This window comes from Meles meles, chromosome 2 (assembly GCF_922984935.1).
Source record: "Meles meles chromosome 2, mMelMel3.1 paternal haplotype, whole genome shotgun sequence".
In the NCBI taxonomy this organism is placed as follows: domain Eukaryota; kingdom Metazoa; phylum Chordata; class Mammalia; order Carnivora; family Mustelidae; genus Meles; species Meles meles.
In genome coordinates, this window is record NC_060067.1 from 173,723,503 (window position 1) to 173,742,317 (window position 18,815).

The window sequence follows — 18,815 nt, forward strand, 5'->3', positions numbered from 1 at the left end:
TTTGGCTTGGGTCATGATCCCAGGGTCCTGGGATCAAGTGCTGCTTTGGGCTCCCTGCTCAGTGGGAAGGCTGCTTCTCCCTCTCTCACTCCCCCTGATTGTATTCCCTCTTTCACTGTGTCTCTTTCTGTCAAATAAATAAATAAAATCTTTTTTTAAAAGTCTTTAAAAAAAAAGAATGGGAAGACAATAGATAGTTTGTTTCTTTTTTGAACCTGTCATTCAATAATCTTCTGATTTCCATTGTTTCTTTTGGAAAGTCAATCTTAAATTATATTGTTGTTCTTTTGTTTTTAAGGCTTTTTCTATATTCTGGTTACTTTTATCACTTTTTTCTGTAGTTTATAGCACTATCATTATAATGGGCCTTAGTGGTTTTATTTTATTTTATATTTTTAAAGACTTTATTTATTTATTTGAGAGAGACCACATGAACAGAGGGAGGGATGGAGGGAGAGGGAGAAGCAGACTCCCACTGACCAGGGAGCATGATGCAGGGCTCAATTCCCAGGACCCTGAGATCATGACCTGACCTGATGGTAGATGCTTAACCAACTGAGACACGTAGGTACCCCAGTGGTTTTAATATTTATTACATATAATACTTCTTGAGTGTGGGCTCAATGTCTTGTCAGATTGTAATGCATAGTGCTGAGCATAGGTATTATGTTTAAAAAACTGAAAATAGGGGCACCTTGGTGGCTCACCATCGGTTAAGCATCGACTTGATTTCTGCTCAGGAGGTGATCTCCTGAGTTGTGGGATCTCTCTCCACATTGGCTCTGTGGTGTGGGGAGACTGCTTGGGATTTTCTCTCTCTCTCTCCTTCTGCCCCTCCCCACCACTCACTCTCTCTCTTTCTTTCTCTCTTGCTCTCTCTCCATACACACATACACACACACCAGGGAGAAAACACATATAAATCTCAAACTGCCTTCACACTGGCATCTTTTTTCTCCTTGTCTCAAATATTTAAATACCTTTGTATCTTTAACAATGTTTTCATTTATCATCCATTGAAACTCACTGGTAAATTGCTACAGCATATGTCATGGCAGTATTCCACACTCTACTCTCTTATTATTTATCTCAAACTTTGTTTTTCCTCCTTGCATGTAACACAGTTTAATGGACTGCATAGCTGATTCATTAAGTAGTTCAACAAATACTTTTCCAGCATGTAGTTATGGACTACTAACTATATGCTAGACATTGTTCTAGGCACAGTGAGAAAAATAAAAAATAAAAAATAACAATGAAGATATCCTTGTCCTATGCAGCTTACATTCTAATTAGGAAAGTATTACAACATTACTATATTCTGTGTCCCACAGTAGACAATGCCTCTTAAATTTTGAACTGGTACTTTTATCACCCTCTAAGTCTTATGTCTTTTGCATAAATGTTTCTCCCTTCTTTATTTTTCAGAACATAGCAACAGGTTATTAACTTAATGTTTTAATCATGTCTCTTTCAAAGTGTGATTTCATTTTCTTTTTATTTGCATATTTTCTTTTCTTTTTTTTTTTTAAAGATTTTATTATTTATTTTAAAGAGAGAGAGACAGCGAGAGGGGGAGCACAGCACGGGAGGTGGGAGAGGCTCCCTGCCAAGCAGGGAGCCTGATGTGAGGCTCGATCCCAGGACTCTGGGATCATGACCTGAGCCGAAGGCAGATGCTTAAGGACTGAACCACCCACGCACCCTCATATTTTATTTTCTAATCATCCCTTCTTATCCACCTTCACCCTTGCTGTTTCTTCCTTCCTAACCAGACTTTTCTGGTCCTGCTAAAAGTATAAGTTACCCCTTCTAATATCTGCAGCATCTCCTCTCCTTTTCCTTCCCAACTTTCTGCATAATGGTTTCTGTCCCTGCTGTTCTGCCATCTTTTCACAAGGTCTTTTTAGCTAACAGAAAAATACATCACTCAGATTCCCTTTGAAGAAAGGATTTACTATCCAAGGAGGTGTGTGACTACCCAACAGCCTAAAACCCTTAGTTCCTTTAAGGTCTGTCTCAGCTTTTGAGCAAAGGACATGACCTTTTGGGGGTGTATCATTCCAATTACTGACTGAGTCACTTATATGGAGGCCTAAACTTGATGAGTAATCATCAAGTAATCAAAGTAGGAGTACTGTTTGCTCTGGAGCTTCCTTGCTCTGGAGCAACCCTTCTGGATTGGCAGAAACTCTGTCAGGTCTTTATTATAGTCCTATGCTCCCTTTCCCAATTTTGTTTCCTCTTTCACAGCTATTACTCCCTGAAAAACCTTTTGCTCTATAACATTCCTCAGCATCTGCTTCCTGAAGAACACAAATGGGAACGTTCATTACTGATTCATTACCACCAGAACAATAATCACTTTCTCAGTTCTCATTCTGCTTGACCTCTGAATACCTTTTGAAATTTCTAATACTCCACTTTGAAATTCTATTTTATTTTATTTGTAATCACCCTAATATCTTCTAGTTCTTACTCACCTTAACATTTGTTAGTGTGACTTCAAATCTGGATTCTTTTCTCTTAATCCCCAAATCCTCTGTGTTGACCACAAGTCTATTTTGGACCTCCTCTTTCTTTCCATTCATTTTTCTTAGATAATCTTAGTCACTCTTTCTCCTTCAAGTTCCTTTTTTTTTTTTTAATGTGTTCATAGGTTGATATATTTCAATTCAAGCTCTAGGAGATCAGACACCATTTTCAACTGATCACCCATTGTCTATACCTGCTATTTCACAAGTATCTCCAAGTCAACATCTTTATCTGAATGTGTTATTTCTCTGTTTTAATCTGCAGCTTTCAGAACTGGTGCTCCTCTCATCCAGTGGCTTAGTCATCTTCACAATTTCATCAACCTCCATAATAAAATATTCAACAAACTGACTTTCCTTCCAAAATTTCTCTCTGATATTTCTACTACTTTTATTTTTATACACCCTCAAATCCAGAGGATGTAGACATTTTTGGCCTAAACTACTGAAACTACCCATTAGCTAGCCTGTTGCTTCTAGTCCTCATCTTTTCAATTCCACCACATCCAAACTATTACAAGTTATTCCAATACAAAAATCCACATTTATTTGTCCCAAAATTTTTGGATTCTTTAAATTATTTAATAATAAAGTCCTAAAATGCACTATTGTCCTTATGAGTCATTCACTCACCTGAGTATGACTTACATCTCAAATATCACAGCCACCTCTAAACGCACTTGATATCTGCAGAGGAAACAAAAATATCTTAGCTATATTCTGAGAGACTTTTGAATATCCCGGTAACAGAATTTTTCTTTCTAGTTGTGTCATAGTTTGCATGTTCAGGTTTCTGTTAGTTTCTGAGGTACTTGGAGACATGGATGTTGTCACATATATTTTGGTATCTGTCTAGTTGGCCCAGGCTTGTAATAAGCATGTAAAAAACAACTGTATTACATTTAAATAATTTGAATGTCTATAAATTATACTCACTAAAAATGAGCAGTCAATACCAACAATGGAAATACAGTAATGAATTTAAATAATGAATATATATTTCTCCTTTTAGTTTCTTGACTGAACAAAAACGATTTTTAGTAAAAGCATGAACATTTTAGTACTTATCATGCGTTATGTGACATATATATTAGACTTTGAAAATTTGGTCAGGTTATAGACAACCAGGAAGAAATTTTACTTTAAGAGCAACATAATTAATCCCGATACACTAATTACATTGTTTCATATATTTTGGCAAAAAGATAAAAATAATAATATTAAGGTAGATAGAAATAATCAAATGAGTATTATACAATGTGCTTCCCAACAAGAATAAATGATTAGGCTATAAACACTTTAGTTAAATATGCAGAATTGCTATTTTGAAGTTGAATTTCTTCTGTTGTCATTGCTACTTGTAAGAATATTTTCTTGATAGACACCAAAGTTAGATTTTGGAAAAGCATGAAGAAAGAATATATATTTGAATTTTTAAAAAGATTTTATTTATTTATTTGAGAGAGAGAGAGAGAGCCGGGGGCGGGGGGAGAGAAAGAGAGAGAGAGAGAGAGAGAAAGAGAGAGAGATCACAAGCAGGGGGAACAGAGGGAGAGGCAGAAGCAGACTCTCTGCTGAGCAGGGACACCCCCAACCCCAGGGTTGGACTGGATCCCAGGATGATGAGATCATGACCTGAACCAAAGGCAGATAACTGATTGAGCCACTTGAGCACCCCAAGAATATATATTTTTAAAAGGCTAGCTTTCTCTATTTAATTTGTTTTCTTTTAAAGACTGAGAAAAAAAAATCATTTGGTTTTGTGGAGAAATCTTATATGTAAGGAATGCAAGCAAAAGCGTTCCATAGAAGGACAGCTCAAGAATTGTCTGGTTGGGACCCTTGGTGACTCAGCCAGTTGAACATCAGACTTTTGGCTTCCCTGATCTCAGGCTCCAGGAATGGAGTCCTACTCCAGCTCCACACTCAACCTGGAGTCTTCTTTCCGTCGCTGTCCTCCAGTGCTCCTCCCTAGGCTTTCTCTCTCTGAAATAAATAAAATCTCTAAAGAAAAAAAAAATTGGGGAGAAGAGTCTTTGCAAAATGGAAATTATGCAAGTCATCAACTTGCATAGTAAGCCAAGAAATGAATGTTTTTTCCAAATTATTCCCTTTGCGTGTGTGAATGTCATACTGGTGGGGTAACAGTTTACACTTAACCTTTCACCAGCTACAGATTTTCCTAGGAAGCCAAGTTATTGACAATGGAATAAATAAATAATGGGAAAACAAAGTTGTTCTTACAGGATCATTTCACAACTGTGATTTGTGTTTCGGATTTTTTTTTTTTTTAAATTTCGGTCTGGTATTTAAATTGCAATTTCATTAAAACACATACATACGGGGCGCCTGGGTGGCTCAGTGGGTTAAAGCCTCTGCCTTAGGCTCAGGCCATGATCCTGGGGTCCTGGGAGAGCCCTTCATGGGGCTCTCTGCTCCGCGGGGAGCCTGCTTTCTCCTCTCTCTCTGCCTGCTTGTGATCTCTGTCTGTTGAATAGATGGATGGAATCTTTAAAAAAAGGGGGGGGGGGGCGCCTGGGTGGCTCAGTGGGTTAAGCCGCTGTCTTCGGCTCAGGTCATGATCTCAGGGTCCTGGGATCGAGTCCCGCATCGGGCTCTCTGCTCAGCGGAGAGCCTGCTTCCCTTCCTCTCTCTCTGCCTGCCTCTCTTGTGATTTCTCTCTATCAAATAAATAAATAAAATCTTAAAAAAAAAAAACAAAAACGGGGGGGGGCGCCTGTGTGGTTCAGAGGGTTAAAGCCTCTGCCTTCAGCTCAGGTCACGATCCCAGGATCCTGGGATTGAGCCCCACATTGGGCTCTCTGCTCAGCAGGGAGCCTGCTTCTTCCTCTCTCTCTGCCTGCCTCTCTGCCTACTTGTGATCTCTCTCTGTCAAATAAACAAAATCTTAAAAACAAAAAAAAACAAAAAACAAAACAAAAAAAAACCACATACATACATCCATTACATATTCAGCTTTATATTTAGTTTCTTTAACCAAAGAATTTTCTAAGAAACAACGTTATTTACCACAGAATTGTTTTAATACTATATGGTGAATTGCCATTTTCTGTTTTCCTTCCCCACAGTAATTCAGCTATTGCGCCAGAAACCCATGACGTGGACTATTAACATTGCCAAGCACCTCACCAGCAAAGGGCCCATATGCAGAAGAGAAAATGCACTTTATGATTCTTACATCATCCCTGAATGTGTTTCCAGTGTCTGCGTTTTGGAAAATAAAACCCAAGCCCACGAGGGCAGTGGGACCGAGTGGCGAGAGCCTCCCCGCGCGCCTCCCTGCGGGCCACAGCGTGCGGTGGGTGGGCGTCCGGAGCTGCGACTTCGGCTGCCAGGGCGAGTCAGCCCTAGAAGGCGGGGTGGGCGAAGCAGCCGCTTGGCACCCTCCCCCGCTTGGCGGGAACCCTTGCGGACCCCAGCCTCACTCGCCACGAGCGCAGGGCCCCGCGAGGGCGGCCACCGTTAAGCAGCCAACAGCCATCGCCCCGCCAAGACCAGCAGGCCCCGCAATGCTGTCTCTCCTGCTGATCCTTTCAGGCCTGGGCCGGCTGACCTCCGCGGGCCCTCGTGAGTGAAGGACCCTGGCCATAGAGGGCCACCTGTCTCAGAGCCTCTCTCTGGGCGTGGCGGGCCCCAGAACCTTGCTCCAGAACCCCGGGTCGGGCTGGGGAGAGCCCGGTGTCTTGTCACAGTCCGCTTAGAGTCAGCATCCTCCTGGGCCTGCTTCTTGGAGGGCTTGGAGCAGGACTGGGACAGTTGCCCCCCACTTGCCTGACCCTGAACTTGGAGGAGAGGGCGCGCATTTTCTGGGAGGTGGGGCCTTAAGAGCAGCACTTCTTCACCCGCTGGGGCTGAGGTCAACAAATCCCAAAGTCTCTGGATGGTGGTAGGGTCCTGCCCCAAAGTGTATGGGTGGTGGAGGTAGCCTCTTCTTGTCATGTACAAGGTCTAATTTTGTGGCGGGTAAGTGAGTGCCTCTGTGCTCCGTGTGTGTGTGTGTGTGTGTGTTGGGGCTTGGAAGTTCAAAGAGTGATGGGATGTGACAGGACACATGAAGAATAAGGATGCTGCCGGGCACTAGGCAACGCTCACACATGTTTTCCTTACTGTAGATCTTGAACCATCGCTTCTACAAATTACAGTGCCACGAAAGATTGAGACAAATACCAGTGATGGTGAAGTTTCAGAAATGCAGGTAATTAAGAAGTAACTTTTTGTTTTTAATAAATGTTTTACTTTTACCGGACTAAAATGTATTTATTACTTATTACTGTGTTAGAGTCCTTTTGTCTGAATGAAAGTGATGATTTTTTCATTCATTAAGTAATATATGAACATTATGAAATTACTTTAAAACACAGGCCGAGGGAAAAAAAATGCCCCAAATCCCTATCACACAAAATGGTATATATAGTTACTGGACTATTTGTTTGGAAAATAGGGACATTTAAATATTCTTTGTAAGTGAGGCCACAATAAAATATATCTTGTAATATGATTTTAAAATGATAACATATAAACTTCTCCATGCCCATATTTGAGTATATATATACATACTATAAATCTTTGTTAAAAGGAAAGCACTGATATTTTTAATCTGATTAAATAAAACATACATTGTCAAATCTAGATAGCACAGAATGTTTTTTAATGATGAAGCTCTTTTCATATCAGTGTGATTTTTATGAAAGATTCATTAAGTATAATTTCTGTGATGTTTCTATGATGCATATAATTTGTACCCATTAATTATATTTATTTATACTTTACATTTTATTTAAATTCCAGTTAACATACAGCACAATATTAGTTTCAGGTGTACAATGTAGTGAGTCAACACTTCATGCAGCACATGATGCTCACTTTTGTGCCCTCCTTAATTGCTATCACCTATTTAACCCTACTGGTAACCATCAGTGCTCTACAATTAAGAGTCTGTTTCTTCCTTTGCCTCTCTCTCTCTCTTTTTTGAATCCCTTGTCGTGCCCGCACGACAAACAGCAAGGGGAAAAGAAAGGGGAAAAAGAGGGAGAGTCCCGGGGGAAAGGGAATGCGAAGAACACGCGAGGGACACCAGGCCGATTGACACAAGTGACAAAGTTCTTTATTAAGCACATACTCTTATAATCTGTTTCATAAGTGATTACCATAGCATATTTCTGTTTCATAAGTGATTACCACAGCACTTTTGCGCAAAGATGAGACATGTCTCATGTACAGGGTGTGTCAGTCATAATCATAGAAAATGCAGCTGCAGGGTAGACCACAAGGTCCACTTTTGGAATGACAGCAGAACATGGGAGAATAATCTTAAGGCAAACAACAGGGCCTTAACGAGCCCAGGGGATTAGCCATGAGTGCCCTCCGACCGAGGACCAGGGAGCCTTTGCTACCACCTGCTCAACTCGCTCTAGGAGAGCCGCTCACAACAATCCCTTTGCTTTTTTTGTTTCTTAAATTCCACATAGGAGTGAAACCATGTGGTATTTGTCTTTCTCTGATTGACTTATTTGCTTAGCTTAATAATCTCTTGCTCCATCCATGTCCTTGCAAATGCCAAGATGTCATTCTTTTTTACAGCTGAGTAACATTCTCTCTCTCTCTGTATATACACAGATAAAATGGAATATTACTCAGCCATGTATTTTTTAAATTTATTCTTTAATTTCCTGGTTGGCCCTTTCATTGCTTAGTAGCATGTTCTTTAACCTCCAGGCATTTGTGATGTTTCCAGATTTTTTCTGGTGATTGGCTTATAATTTCATAGTGTTGTGCTTAGAAAAGGTGCATGATGTGATTTCAGTCTTTTTGTATTTGTTGTGACCTGACTTGTGACCTAGTGTGTGATCTATTCTGGAGAATGTTCCAGGGGCACTTGAAAAAAATGTGTATTCTGCTGTTTTAGGATAGAATGTTCTGAATTTATCTGTTCAGTACATCTTGTCCAGTGTGTCTTTCAAAACCATTGTTTCCTTGTTGATTTACTGTTTAGTTGATCTGTCCATTGGTGTGAGTGTGATGTTAAAGTTTTCCACTATTATTGCATTATTATTAGTTCCTTTATGTTTGTTATTTTACATATTTTTGTGTTTCCGCCTTTAAGTACAGAAATATCTACTATTGTTATATCTTCTGTCAGATTATTTCCTTTATGAAGATATGGTGCCCTTCTTTGTCTCTTGTTACAGTCTTTGCTTTAAAGTCTAGTTATTTGATAGGTATGGCTACTCTGGCTTTCTTTTGACATCTATTTGAGTGACAAAAATTTCTTCATCCCCTTTTCTTCTGCAGGTGTCTTTAAGGCTAAAAATGAGTCTCTTGAAGGTTCTATATAGATGGTCTTGTCGTATTATCTATTCTTATATCAATTTTAAACAATATTTGGTCTGTTTACATTCAAAGTAATTATTGATAGATGCGTATTATTGCCATTTCATTATTTTGTGTTGTTTCTGGTGATTTCTCTGATCCTTTCTTGTCTTTGTCACTTTTGATCTCTCCTTTGTACTCAAAGAGTTCCTTTTAATATTTCTTGCAGGCCTGGTTTAGTGATCACAAATTCTGGGATAGTCTTTATCTCTGCTTCTATTCTGAATGATAACCTTACTGGATAGAGTATTCTTGGCTATAGACTATTCCCATTTGGAACTTTGAATATATCATGCCACTTTCGCTGGCTTGCCAAGTTTCTGTTAGGAAATTTCCTAGCTAGCCTTATGGGCCTTCCCTTGTAATTTAAGGACTTTTTTTGTCTTACTGCTTTTAATATTTTTTATCATTATATTTTGCAAATTTAATTACAATATATGTTGGTGTTGGCCTGCTTTTGTTGACTTTAATGGAAGTTCTCTGTGCCTCCTGGATCTGGATGTCTGTTTCCTTCCCCAGATTCAGGATGTCTTAAGTTATTATTTCTTCAAACAAATATTTTGTCTCCTTTTCTCTGTCTTCTTATTCTGATACTTATAGAGAGCACAGAGAATTGTGAAGAATGTGAATGCCCACCTCAGTTTCTAAAGATAGTAAATTTGAACAGAGTTATTTTTAGATACATGCACACTCATATTTTTAATTTTTGTGATTATTTGTAGGTTTGTTATAAGTCTGAAATCTTGATATATATATTTTTTATACAAATTTCTTTTGACTCAGGTAGAAATACAATATCTGTTTATAGATTACACTTATAATCATGAAGTTATTTAGTGATTAACTAAATTGCCAGAAAATTCTATTAGTCAAAGTTTTTATTATTTATTTAAGTTTTTAAATTTATTTTTATGTATTTTAAAAGAGAGAGGGAGAGAGGGGGAGGGAGAAAGACAGCAAGCACAGGGAGTGACAGAGAGAGGAGAGAGAATTTAAGCAGGCTCCACACTCAGCATGGAACCTGACATGGAGGTCCATCTCAGGACCCAGAGCTCATGACCTGAGTCAAAATCAAGAGTCCAACTCTTAACTGACTAAGCTACCCAGGTGACCTGGTTTTAAATTTTTAGACAAAATTAAAGGAACGATGATGTGTCTTTTTCAGAGACTGGAACACAGAACAGAACATAAGTTAACTAATCCTTCCGATCACTTAGTAATTTTTAAAAATATTAATGTACCTTTGACATGGAACAAATAAGGTATGAGAAAAGGAAATTATAGGTCCTTTCACTTAATTAAATATTTAAAAAGTGAAAGTAGCAAATAATTGTAGAACATTATAACCAGGTAGATTTTCTCCTGTGTTGAAGGGTGTCTTAATAGTAGAAAAATAAGCTGGTGCAACTATAATAATATCAGATAAAGGTAAAGAAGCACTTCAAGAGATGAAAGGTACCTGAATGACAATGCAATCAATTTATCCTGAAGATACCACCATACTAAATCTGTTTGTACCTGAAAACAGAGCTCTAAAATATGTAAGGCCAAAAATTACAGATTAAAAAAATTAAAATTAAAAAAATTTTCACAATAATTTGGGGAGATGTCAACATACCTTTTTAATATCTGTAAGCTTACAGAAGACTGAACATGAGAAAGTTTAAAATGACTTTTGGAGAAAATGGTACCCAATGACAAAATTCACATTCTTTGCAAATGTGGAAATTTTACCTACATTGACCACGTGCTATGCTATGAAGAATGTATGTGTTTTATTATGATGTCATAGATTGGGTTCTTTGGGATGCAGGCTTTGAGAAGATTCCTGTGAAGCCTTTTTATTAGGTTATGCTCTTGTGATGAACCCCTGTGGAAGGGGAGCGGAGGAAGGGGGAAGGGGGAGATGGAAACTCAACCAAGTTTCAACAAAGTGTGAAGCTAGCATGGCCCTTCAATATCTGGAGTTGGGATGAGGGGGTTCTTGTTAAATGTGGGCCATCTCAGAAAGTTGTGACTTGGTGTGAGGTGGCCCTCTGTAGCTGAGGCGATTCCTGAAGAGGACTGGGAGATGAAGAGTGTTCTTACAGTTAGGGATACATCTTTAATCTGAAAAGGGGACCTGCACTGTATTCTTTCCCTCTTCTTTTCAGCTTCATTATTCTCCATAATTTTATCTTCTGTACCACTTAATCATTCCTCTGCTTCTTCCATCCTGGTAGTTATCACATCCACTCAGTTTCAGATCTTGGTTTATTACATTTTTCATTTTGGCTTGACTAGTTTTTAGGTCTTTTATTTCTGTGGTAAAGGACTCCGGGTGTCTTCTATGCTTTTCTCAAGCCCAGCTAGTATCCTTATGATTGTTGCTTTAAATTTTGGATCAGGTCTGTTATTTGTATCTGTTTATATCTATTTATATCTGGCTGTGACCTTTTCTAATTTTTTTCTTTGGGGAGGAATTTTTCCTTCTTGGCATTTTCTCTAATCTCTGTCTTCTTCTGTATGTTAGGAAAACCTGTCAGGTTTCCTGCATCCTAAAAGTAATGGTTTTATGAAGAAGAGATCACACACTGTCCAGGGCCTGGTGCTTCAGGAAGTGTCTCTGGGGTATGTTGTGTGCACTCTGCTGCTGTTGTTTGGCTGCTCTTTCCCTCAGGCCAGTCTTCTTCTGCAGAGTTTCTCCTTGCCTGAGGAGGATGTTTGGACCTTGGTCAGAGTGCGGCAAGTTTTAACCAGGTATGCTCTTGTTTGCTTGTTAAACGAGACCTCAGAGCTAAAGTTTTACAGAACTGTATGGTCAGGAGACGTGGTGTGTGCAGGGGTTTGTGCTGGTCTTTTTGGGGAGGGGCCTGTTGCTCTGGTTCTCAGGTACACTTGCCTGAGAAAAGCCATACCTGCAAAGGGCAAGGGTATGGGGCTTGGTGTAAGAGCTTTAGGTAGTCAGTGTTGATGGCGTGCTGCTTGTGCAGTTAGTTTATGCAGGAGAAAGAAATGACACCAGCCAGCTCCCTCGTCCCCGGAGAGGGGAGTTCACACTTGCTGTTTCCCGGGAAGTCCCCAGAAGAGCAAATCATGTGTCCCAGGCATCCCTCAGATTGTTCCCTTCACCCTGCTTGTGTTGGCCTCCTGCCTGACTGACAGCATAGTGCATCTTGGGCTCTATCCCAGGCAGACTGGCTGAATTTTAAAACTCCAAACTTTAGGGACCTGGGCTGGTGTGGACCAATGCTGGTCCTCTGGGGGCAGGGTCTCACTGTTCTAGGACTGGTGCAGGTTCATTCCAGAAGGGCAGTCACAACAAAGCACAGGGGCACAGAATTTGGAGTAAAGTGAAGCAAAGGGCCAGTATCCAGGATGGGTGCCTTCAACAGGTGACTCTGCATAGATGAGGGGCAAGGGAAGGTAATAGTGCCCATTGGCTAGGGGCAATGCCGCCTCTCCCAAATACACTCCAAGAGGTGGGAATGGTCTCTTTCAGTGCATCCCAGGGATCCTCAGATCATGCTGTGTTTCCCTGAACTATTTGGCCTCCTTCTCCACAGGAGCACTGCAGCACTCTCAGGGCTCCACACCTGCCACACCGGTAACTCTAAAACTCTAGTCTTTGAGCCCCACTGCTTATAAGACTTGAAAATCAGCCCCTCTCATTTTCCCATTCAATGACTTTGGGGGAAATGTTTTCCTTGTGCTATCCCCTGTGTGCTCCTCTCTCTGTCTTGGCTCTCCCTGTGGCCAGGGCTCCCTCCCCTCTGCAGTGCCTGTGTAAGGGCCTACTTAGCCAGAGGGAGCCATTTTGTTGTTTATGCAGTAAACTTAGATTGACCCCATGCAGTACACTTAGATTGACCCTGCCCCTCCCAGAGGAACTTACTTGCAAAGCCCAGATACAAGGGCAGATCAGGCCAGGTGGAGACATCCAATCAGTGGAGCATGCATACTGTCTCCCTAACTACCAGGGAAAGTAGGCCCCGCCTTCTGGGCACCAATTCTGACCAAGGTGATAGGATAGTTCAAATATCTACAGGGTAAATTGTAATCTCATTGGCCACCTGTGTGTGGCCAGCCTCAACCACATGGCCTTTGCTCTATAAAAGTTAGTCTGTGAGGGAGGGAAGGGTCGCCTCTTTGTAAGCGATGGCCCTGACCAGTGAGTTTGATTCTCGATGCTTGGCACGAAATAAAGCTTTGCTTGACCTTCACTTTATATCAGTCTCTCTCCTTTGATCACGGACCCTAACACCTGCAGTCTGTTTCTACCCTAAACCATGTCTTCCCACCTTGTACCTTCCACAATGTGGTCCCTTTTCTCTAGTGCAGTCCTCGGATTGATTTCTTGGGTATTCAAAATGATTTGATAGTTATCCATCTGTGTTCAGGGGTCCTCCTACTCTGCCATCTTAACTCTCCATGACCTGTGCTGTATTTTTTAATTTTCAATTTATTTGGGCTAGAAATTGGAAAGTACAAAAAAGATAATTCAAGTTTCTTCAAAGATTACTCAGTATATCAAAATGTAACCATTTTAAATTAAAATTTCATTATGATAGTAAAGTTAAATGTCTGATGCTTTTAGTTTAGAAGTAGATTTAGACTCCTTGATTTTATTTACATTGAACTATGATTAATTCTGTCATATATTCCAAGATTGAAGAAAGATAGCAACATACATGTACATATAATTTTGAGACGTGTGATAACATCTGTTTACATGATTGAGTACTTAAATTTAAGAAATTATAGTTTTTGAATTAAGAACTTTAGATTTCTATTAATTACTTTCTCTCTGAATACTTTGCTGTAGGTCACTTATGCCATCCAAATTGACAGGAAAACATATACTTTCCATCTTAAAAAACAGTAAGTGGCCAGTTTTCTTTTCATACACTTCTTTTTTGTTTGTTTGATTTTTATAATTACTACCCTATGTTGAGCCTAAACAAGAGCTTGACTATTGTATTTATTTAACATATTATATCTTTGTGATTTATGACAGATTCAAATTTTAAGTCTTTATCTTGAGATTTCAAGTTTAATATTGGAGCCAAATTCTAATTTAATGATATGGCTATTAACGTATATTAGATAAATTAAAATTATTCTATGTTACTTCTTGAAATATAACCATAATAACAATAATTAAGGGAATAAATTTATCTGTACATGTTTAATTTTGTTCATTTTAATGTTATTTTACACACATATGTGACTTTAAGCATTTTACTTGATATTGGACGATTTTTTTCTCATCTTGGTATAATATATAATTTATTTAATCTCTTAAATTTTCTGCTCTTTACTTTTGCTCTTTGTAGAAACCAGCAATAATCTTGTATGTATATTTCCACTATTTTCTAAATTTCATCTTTCCCTTAGAAAAAACATATAGAAACTGATCAAAAGGGATGCCTGGGTGGCTCAGTGGGTCAAAGCCTTTGCCTTCAGCTCAGGTCATGATCCTTTAGGGCCCTGGGATCAAGCCCTGCATCTGGATCTCTGCTCAGCAGGGACCCTGCTTCCCTTCCTCTCTCTGCTTGCCTCTCTGACTACTTGTGATCTCTGTCTGTCAAATAAATAAATAAAATCTTAAAAAAAAGAAACTGATCAAAAATGTTGTTTTTACACAATTGGAAATACTGTTTTGCCACTGGCAGGTCTTAGTTAATAATGGTGTTCATTTTCTTGCCCTGTGTATATATTTTAAATCATTTTTAATAGATAACATTCCACAGTGTGTAATATTGACAGATAATGAGGTTAGTTCCAAGAATTATCACTATAGAGTCCTGCAATAAACATCTTGTTTGTATGTTCTTATGTAATAGAGATTTTGTTCTCTGGGCTGGATATTAAGAAATGGGTTTCTGAATTAAGAATTATGAATAACAGTAATAATAGTAATAGTAATAATAACAATAACAACAAAAGTAACTGACATTTATAGGGCATATACCAATTGCCAGGTGTGTTTCTTTCTTTCTTTCTTTCTTTCTTTCTTTCTTTCTTTCTTTTTTTTTTAGAGAGTGTACAAATGAGTGGGGGGGCCAGGGAGGGACAGAGGGAGAGGGAGAGAGAGAATCTTAAGCAGGCTCCATGCCTAGCTTGAAGCCCAACATGGGGCTTGACATCAGATCAAGACCTGAGCCTAAATCAAGAATTGGTCACTTAAACAACTGAGTCACCCAGGCACTCCTTGTCAGGCATATTTCTAAGCAATCTGCGTGTAGTAACTGATTTAATTTCACAGCAACATTGTTAGAGCCTCTTCTGTTATCAACATGCCCACAAGAGCAATACATTTGTTATAATTGATGACCCTTCACTGACACATCATTATCACCCAAAGTGCATAATTTATACTAGTCTCAAATTTTTATATTAACTTTTTTCTTTTTCTTAAAAATAAAAAAAGGAACATTCTGAGAATCATATAAACTATTGGTTTTCACCATGAGTGACACACATGTAAGCATTTTGTTTATATATTTTTCTAAATGTATACATTGTAGGTGATAGTGAAATTTCCCATGCCCAGACATATTCAGTTCTTTCACTCCCCAGTGCTAATCACAATTATGATACTGACACATACTCTTCTGTCATTATTTCCCTTCATTCATCTGTATGCCTAGAGATTAATAAAAATATGTTTTCAGTATTGTCTTAAATAGACTTAAATGGCATAATACTCCTCTATATAATTTATTTATCTTAGTATGGTGGACTACTAAAGTGACCCAATGCTTTATTTCTCCCTGTATCTTCACTCTTTGCCAAATAATTTGAGTTCCTAACATCCCCAGCCTCCCCACTCTCTAGCTCTTGGATCTGAGTTTATCTATACAAGGCCAACTTCATGGGTACATGGGTTCCTCAGTCCCATGGTTAGAAATGCCCTGTATGTTGCTGCCATGAGAGTCTTAGTACTTCTGGGAAAAACACACACACACACAAACAAACAAACAAACCCCAAAAACCTCATATTTTCATTTCATCACAGGCCCCACAAATCATGTAGCCCATTATTCTATGGGTATGTCACTTACTTTGGCCAAAAAGATATTAGCTGACTTGATTCAAACACAGGTTTGAAAAAGCTCTCCTTCTTTCTTGGTCTCCATCCTATTTCTCTGCCATCCCCATGAGTATATGCTTGGGCCATCTTCCTTGAAGATAGAGGCAGGTGGAGCAGAGCCAAGGTACATTAATTATCCCTAGATCAGCCAAACATTCAGCTGAATGAATGAATCCAGAATCCAGATGAATGAATGAATCACTCAACATTCAACTGAATGAATGAATGAATCCCAGACCATTGAGCAAGACAGGCCACCATTAGCAGAGCAATTATTACTACTCACTTATGACCCAGAAAGGTGAGCAGTAAATATTTATTATGTTATTGTATGTGGTTCTGGCTTTGGGGTTGTGCTTTTTGTACAACACTTTGTATAGTATATTTTGAGATAAGTTCATATATTTTAAATATGTATGTAACTATCAAGTATATCTCATTTATTATTTGTTCAGTCATATTTATGACAGGAAAAGGTGTATTGTGGATATCCTGGGCACCAGTGAAATTGATGGGTTATAAATGATGCAATTCTCAGGATGCTATATTCTACCCATTTTTACTTGAGGGTTTATACCAGTTTTCATTCACACCAGTCATTCAAAAACATTGCTTGTTCTATAAAACTAGTATCTTCAGTTATTTATTTTCGCTAACAAATTAGAAATGGTATTGTATTGTGTTTTTAAAATTTTTTTTTAAATTAACATAATGTATTATTTGTTTCGGGGGTACAGATCTGTGATTCATCAGTCTACACCATTCACAGCACTCACCATAGCACATACCCTCCCCAATGTCCATCACCCAGCTACACCATCGCACCCACTCCCCTCCCCTCCAGCAACCCTCAGTTTGTTTCCTGAGATTAAGAGTCTCTTATGGTTTGTCTCCCTCTCTGGTTTCATTTTCCCCTCCCTACTGTGTTTTAATATGTGCTAATGCTTTATTCCTGTTTATTTTTTAATATCTTATTTATTTAAATGATTAATTAATTAATTTATTTGAGGGGGGCAGACAGGGAAAGAGCACAAGCAGGGGACATAGCAAAGGGAGAAGGAGAAGCAGACTCCCTGCTCAGCAGGGAGCTGATGTGAGTCTCAATCCCAGGACCCTGGGATCATGACCTGAACAGAGGGTAGCCACTAAATCAACTGACCCACCCAGGTACCCCTTTATTCTGTGTTAAATAATGTTTTCAATATGTTTTAATTGTTTAAGAGTAATCCTTTCAAATGTTCACTGACTTTTCTAACTGAATTTCTTCCCCTTCGTTGTTTTTTTTGGGGGGGGGGGGGGTTTAGTTTTAATTATTTCTTTTGAATAATTTCTTTCTTTTTTTTTTAATTTTTTTTCCATTTTATTTATTTTTTCAGCGTAACAGTATTCGTTCTTTTTGCACAACACCCAGTGTTCCATGCAAAACGTGCCCTCCCCATTACCCACCACCTGTTCCCCCAGCCTCCCACCCCTGACCCTTCAAAACCCTCAGGTTGTTTTTCAGAGTCCATAGTCTCTTATGGTTCGCCTCCCCTTCCAAATTTTGTTTTTTTTTTTAATAAACATATAATGTATTTTTATCCCCAGGGGTACAGGTCTGTGAATAGCCAGGTTTACACACTTCACAGCACTCATGATAGTACCTACCCTCCCCAATGTCCATAGCCCCCTCCCCCTCTCCCAATCCCACCTCCCCCCAGCAACCCCCAGTTTGTTTTGTGAGATTAAGAGTCATTTATGGTTTGTCTCCCTCCCAATCCCATCTTGTTTCATTTATTCTTCTCCTATCCCCCTACCCCCCCATGTTGCTTCTCCATGTCCTCATATCAGGGAGATCATATGATAGTTGTCTTTCTCCGATTGACTTATTTCACTAAGCATGATACGCTCTAGTTCCATCCACGTCGTCGCAAATGGCAAGATTTCATTTCTTTTGATGGCTGCATAGTATTCCATTGTGTATATATACCACATCTTCTTTATCCATTCATCTGTTGATGGACATCTAGGTTCTTTCCATAGTTTGGCTAGAGAACTACAGACCAATATCCTTGATGAACACAGACGCAAAAATTCTCGCCAAAATACTAGCCAATAGGATTCAACAGTACATTAAAAGGATTATTCACCACGATCAAGTGGGATTTATTCCAGGGCTGCAGGGTTGGTTCAACATCCGCAAATCAATCAATGTGATAGAACACATTAATAAAAGAAAGAACAAGAACCATATGATACTCTCAATAGATGCTGAAAAAGCATTTGACAAAGTACAGCATCCCTTCCTGATCAAAACTCTTCAAAGTGTAGGGAAAGAGGGCACATACCTCAATATTATCAAAGCCAGCTATGAACAACCCACCGCAAATATCATTCTCAATGGAGAAAAACTGAAAGCTTTTCCGCTAAGGTCAGGAACACGGCAGGGATGTCCATTATCACCACTGCTATTCAACATAGTACTAGAAGTCCTAGCCTCAGCAATCAGACAACAAAAAGAAATTAAAGGCATCCAAATCAGCAAAGAAGAAGTCAAACTATCACTCTTCGCAGATGATATGATACTATATGTGGAAAACCCAAAAGACTCCACTCCAAAACTGCTAGAACTTGTCCAGGAATTCAGTAAAGTGTCAGGATATAAAATCAATGCACAGAAATCAGTTGCATTTCTGTACACCAACAACAAGACTGAAGAAAGAGAAATTAAGGAGTCAATCCCATTTACAATTGTACCCAAAACTATAAGATACCTAGGAATAAACCTAACCAAAGAGACTAAGAATCTTTTGAATAATTTCAATCCATGACTTATC

At 39.0% G+C, this 18,815-nt stretch overlaps 1 protein-coding gene across 1 annotated transcript in view; it reads left to right on the forward strand.

The window, feature by feature from the left end:
- Window positions 1–18,815, forward strand: part of LOC123936669 (A disintegrin and metallopeptidase domain 3-like) — a 219,908-nt gene that overhangs the window by 92,603 nt on the left and 108,490 nt on the right. The window contains exons 4-6 of the mRNA XM_045997152.1: window positions 5,624–6,122; window positions 6,668–6,750; window positions 13,729–13,784. Coding sequence (XP_045853108.1) covers window positions 5,714–6,122; window positions 6,668–6,750; window positions 13,729–13,784 — 548 coding nt within the window. The 5' untranslated portion in view covers window positions 5,624–5,713. The remainder of the gene's footprint in view (window positions 1–5,623; window positions 6,123–6,667; window positions 6,751–13,728; window positions 13,785–18,815) is intronic.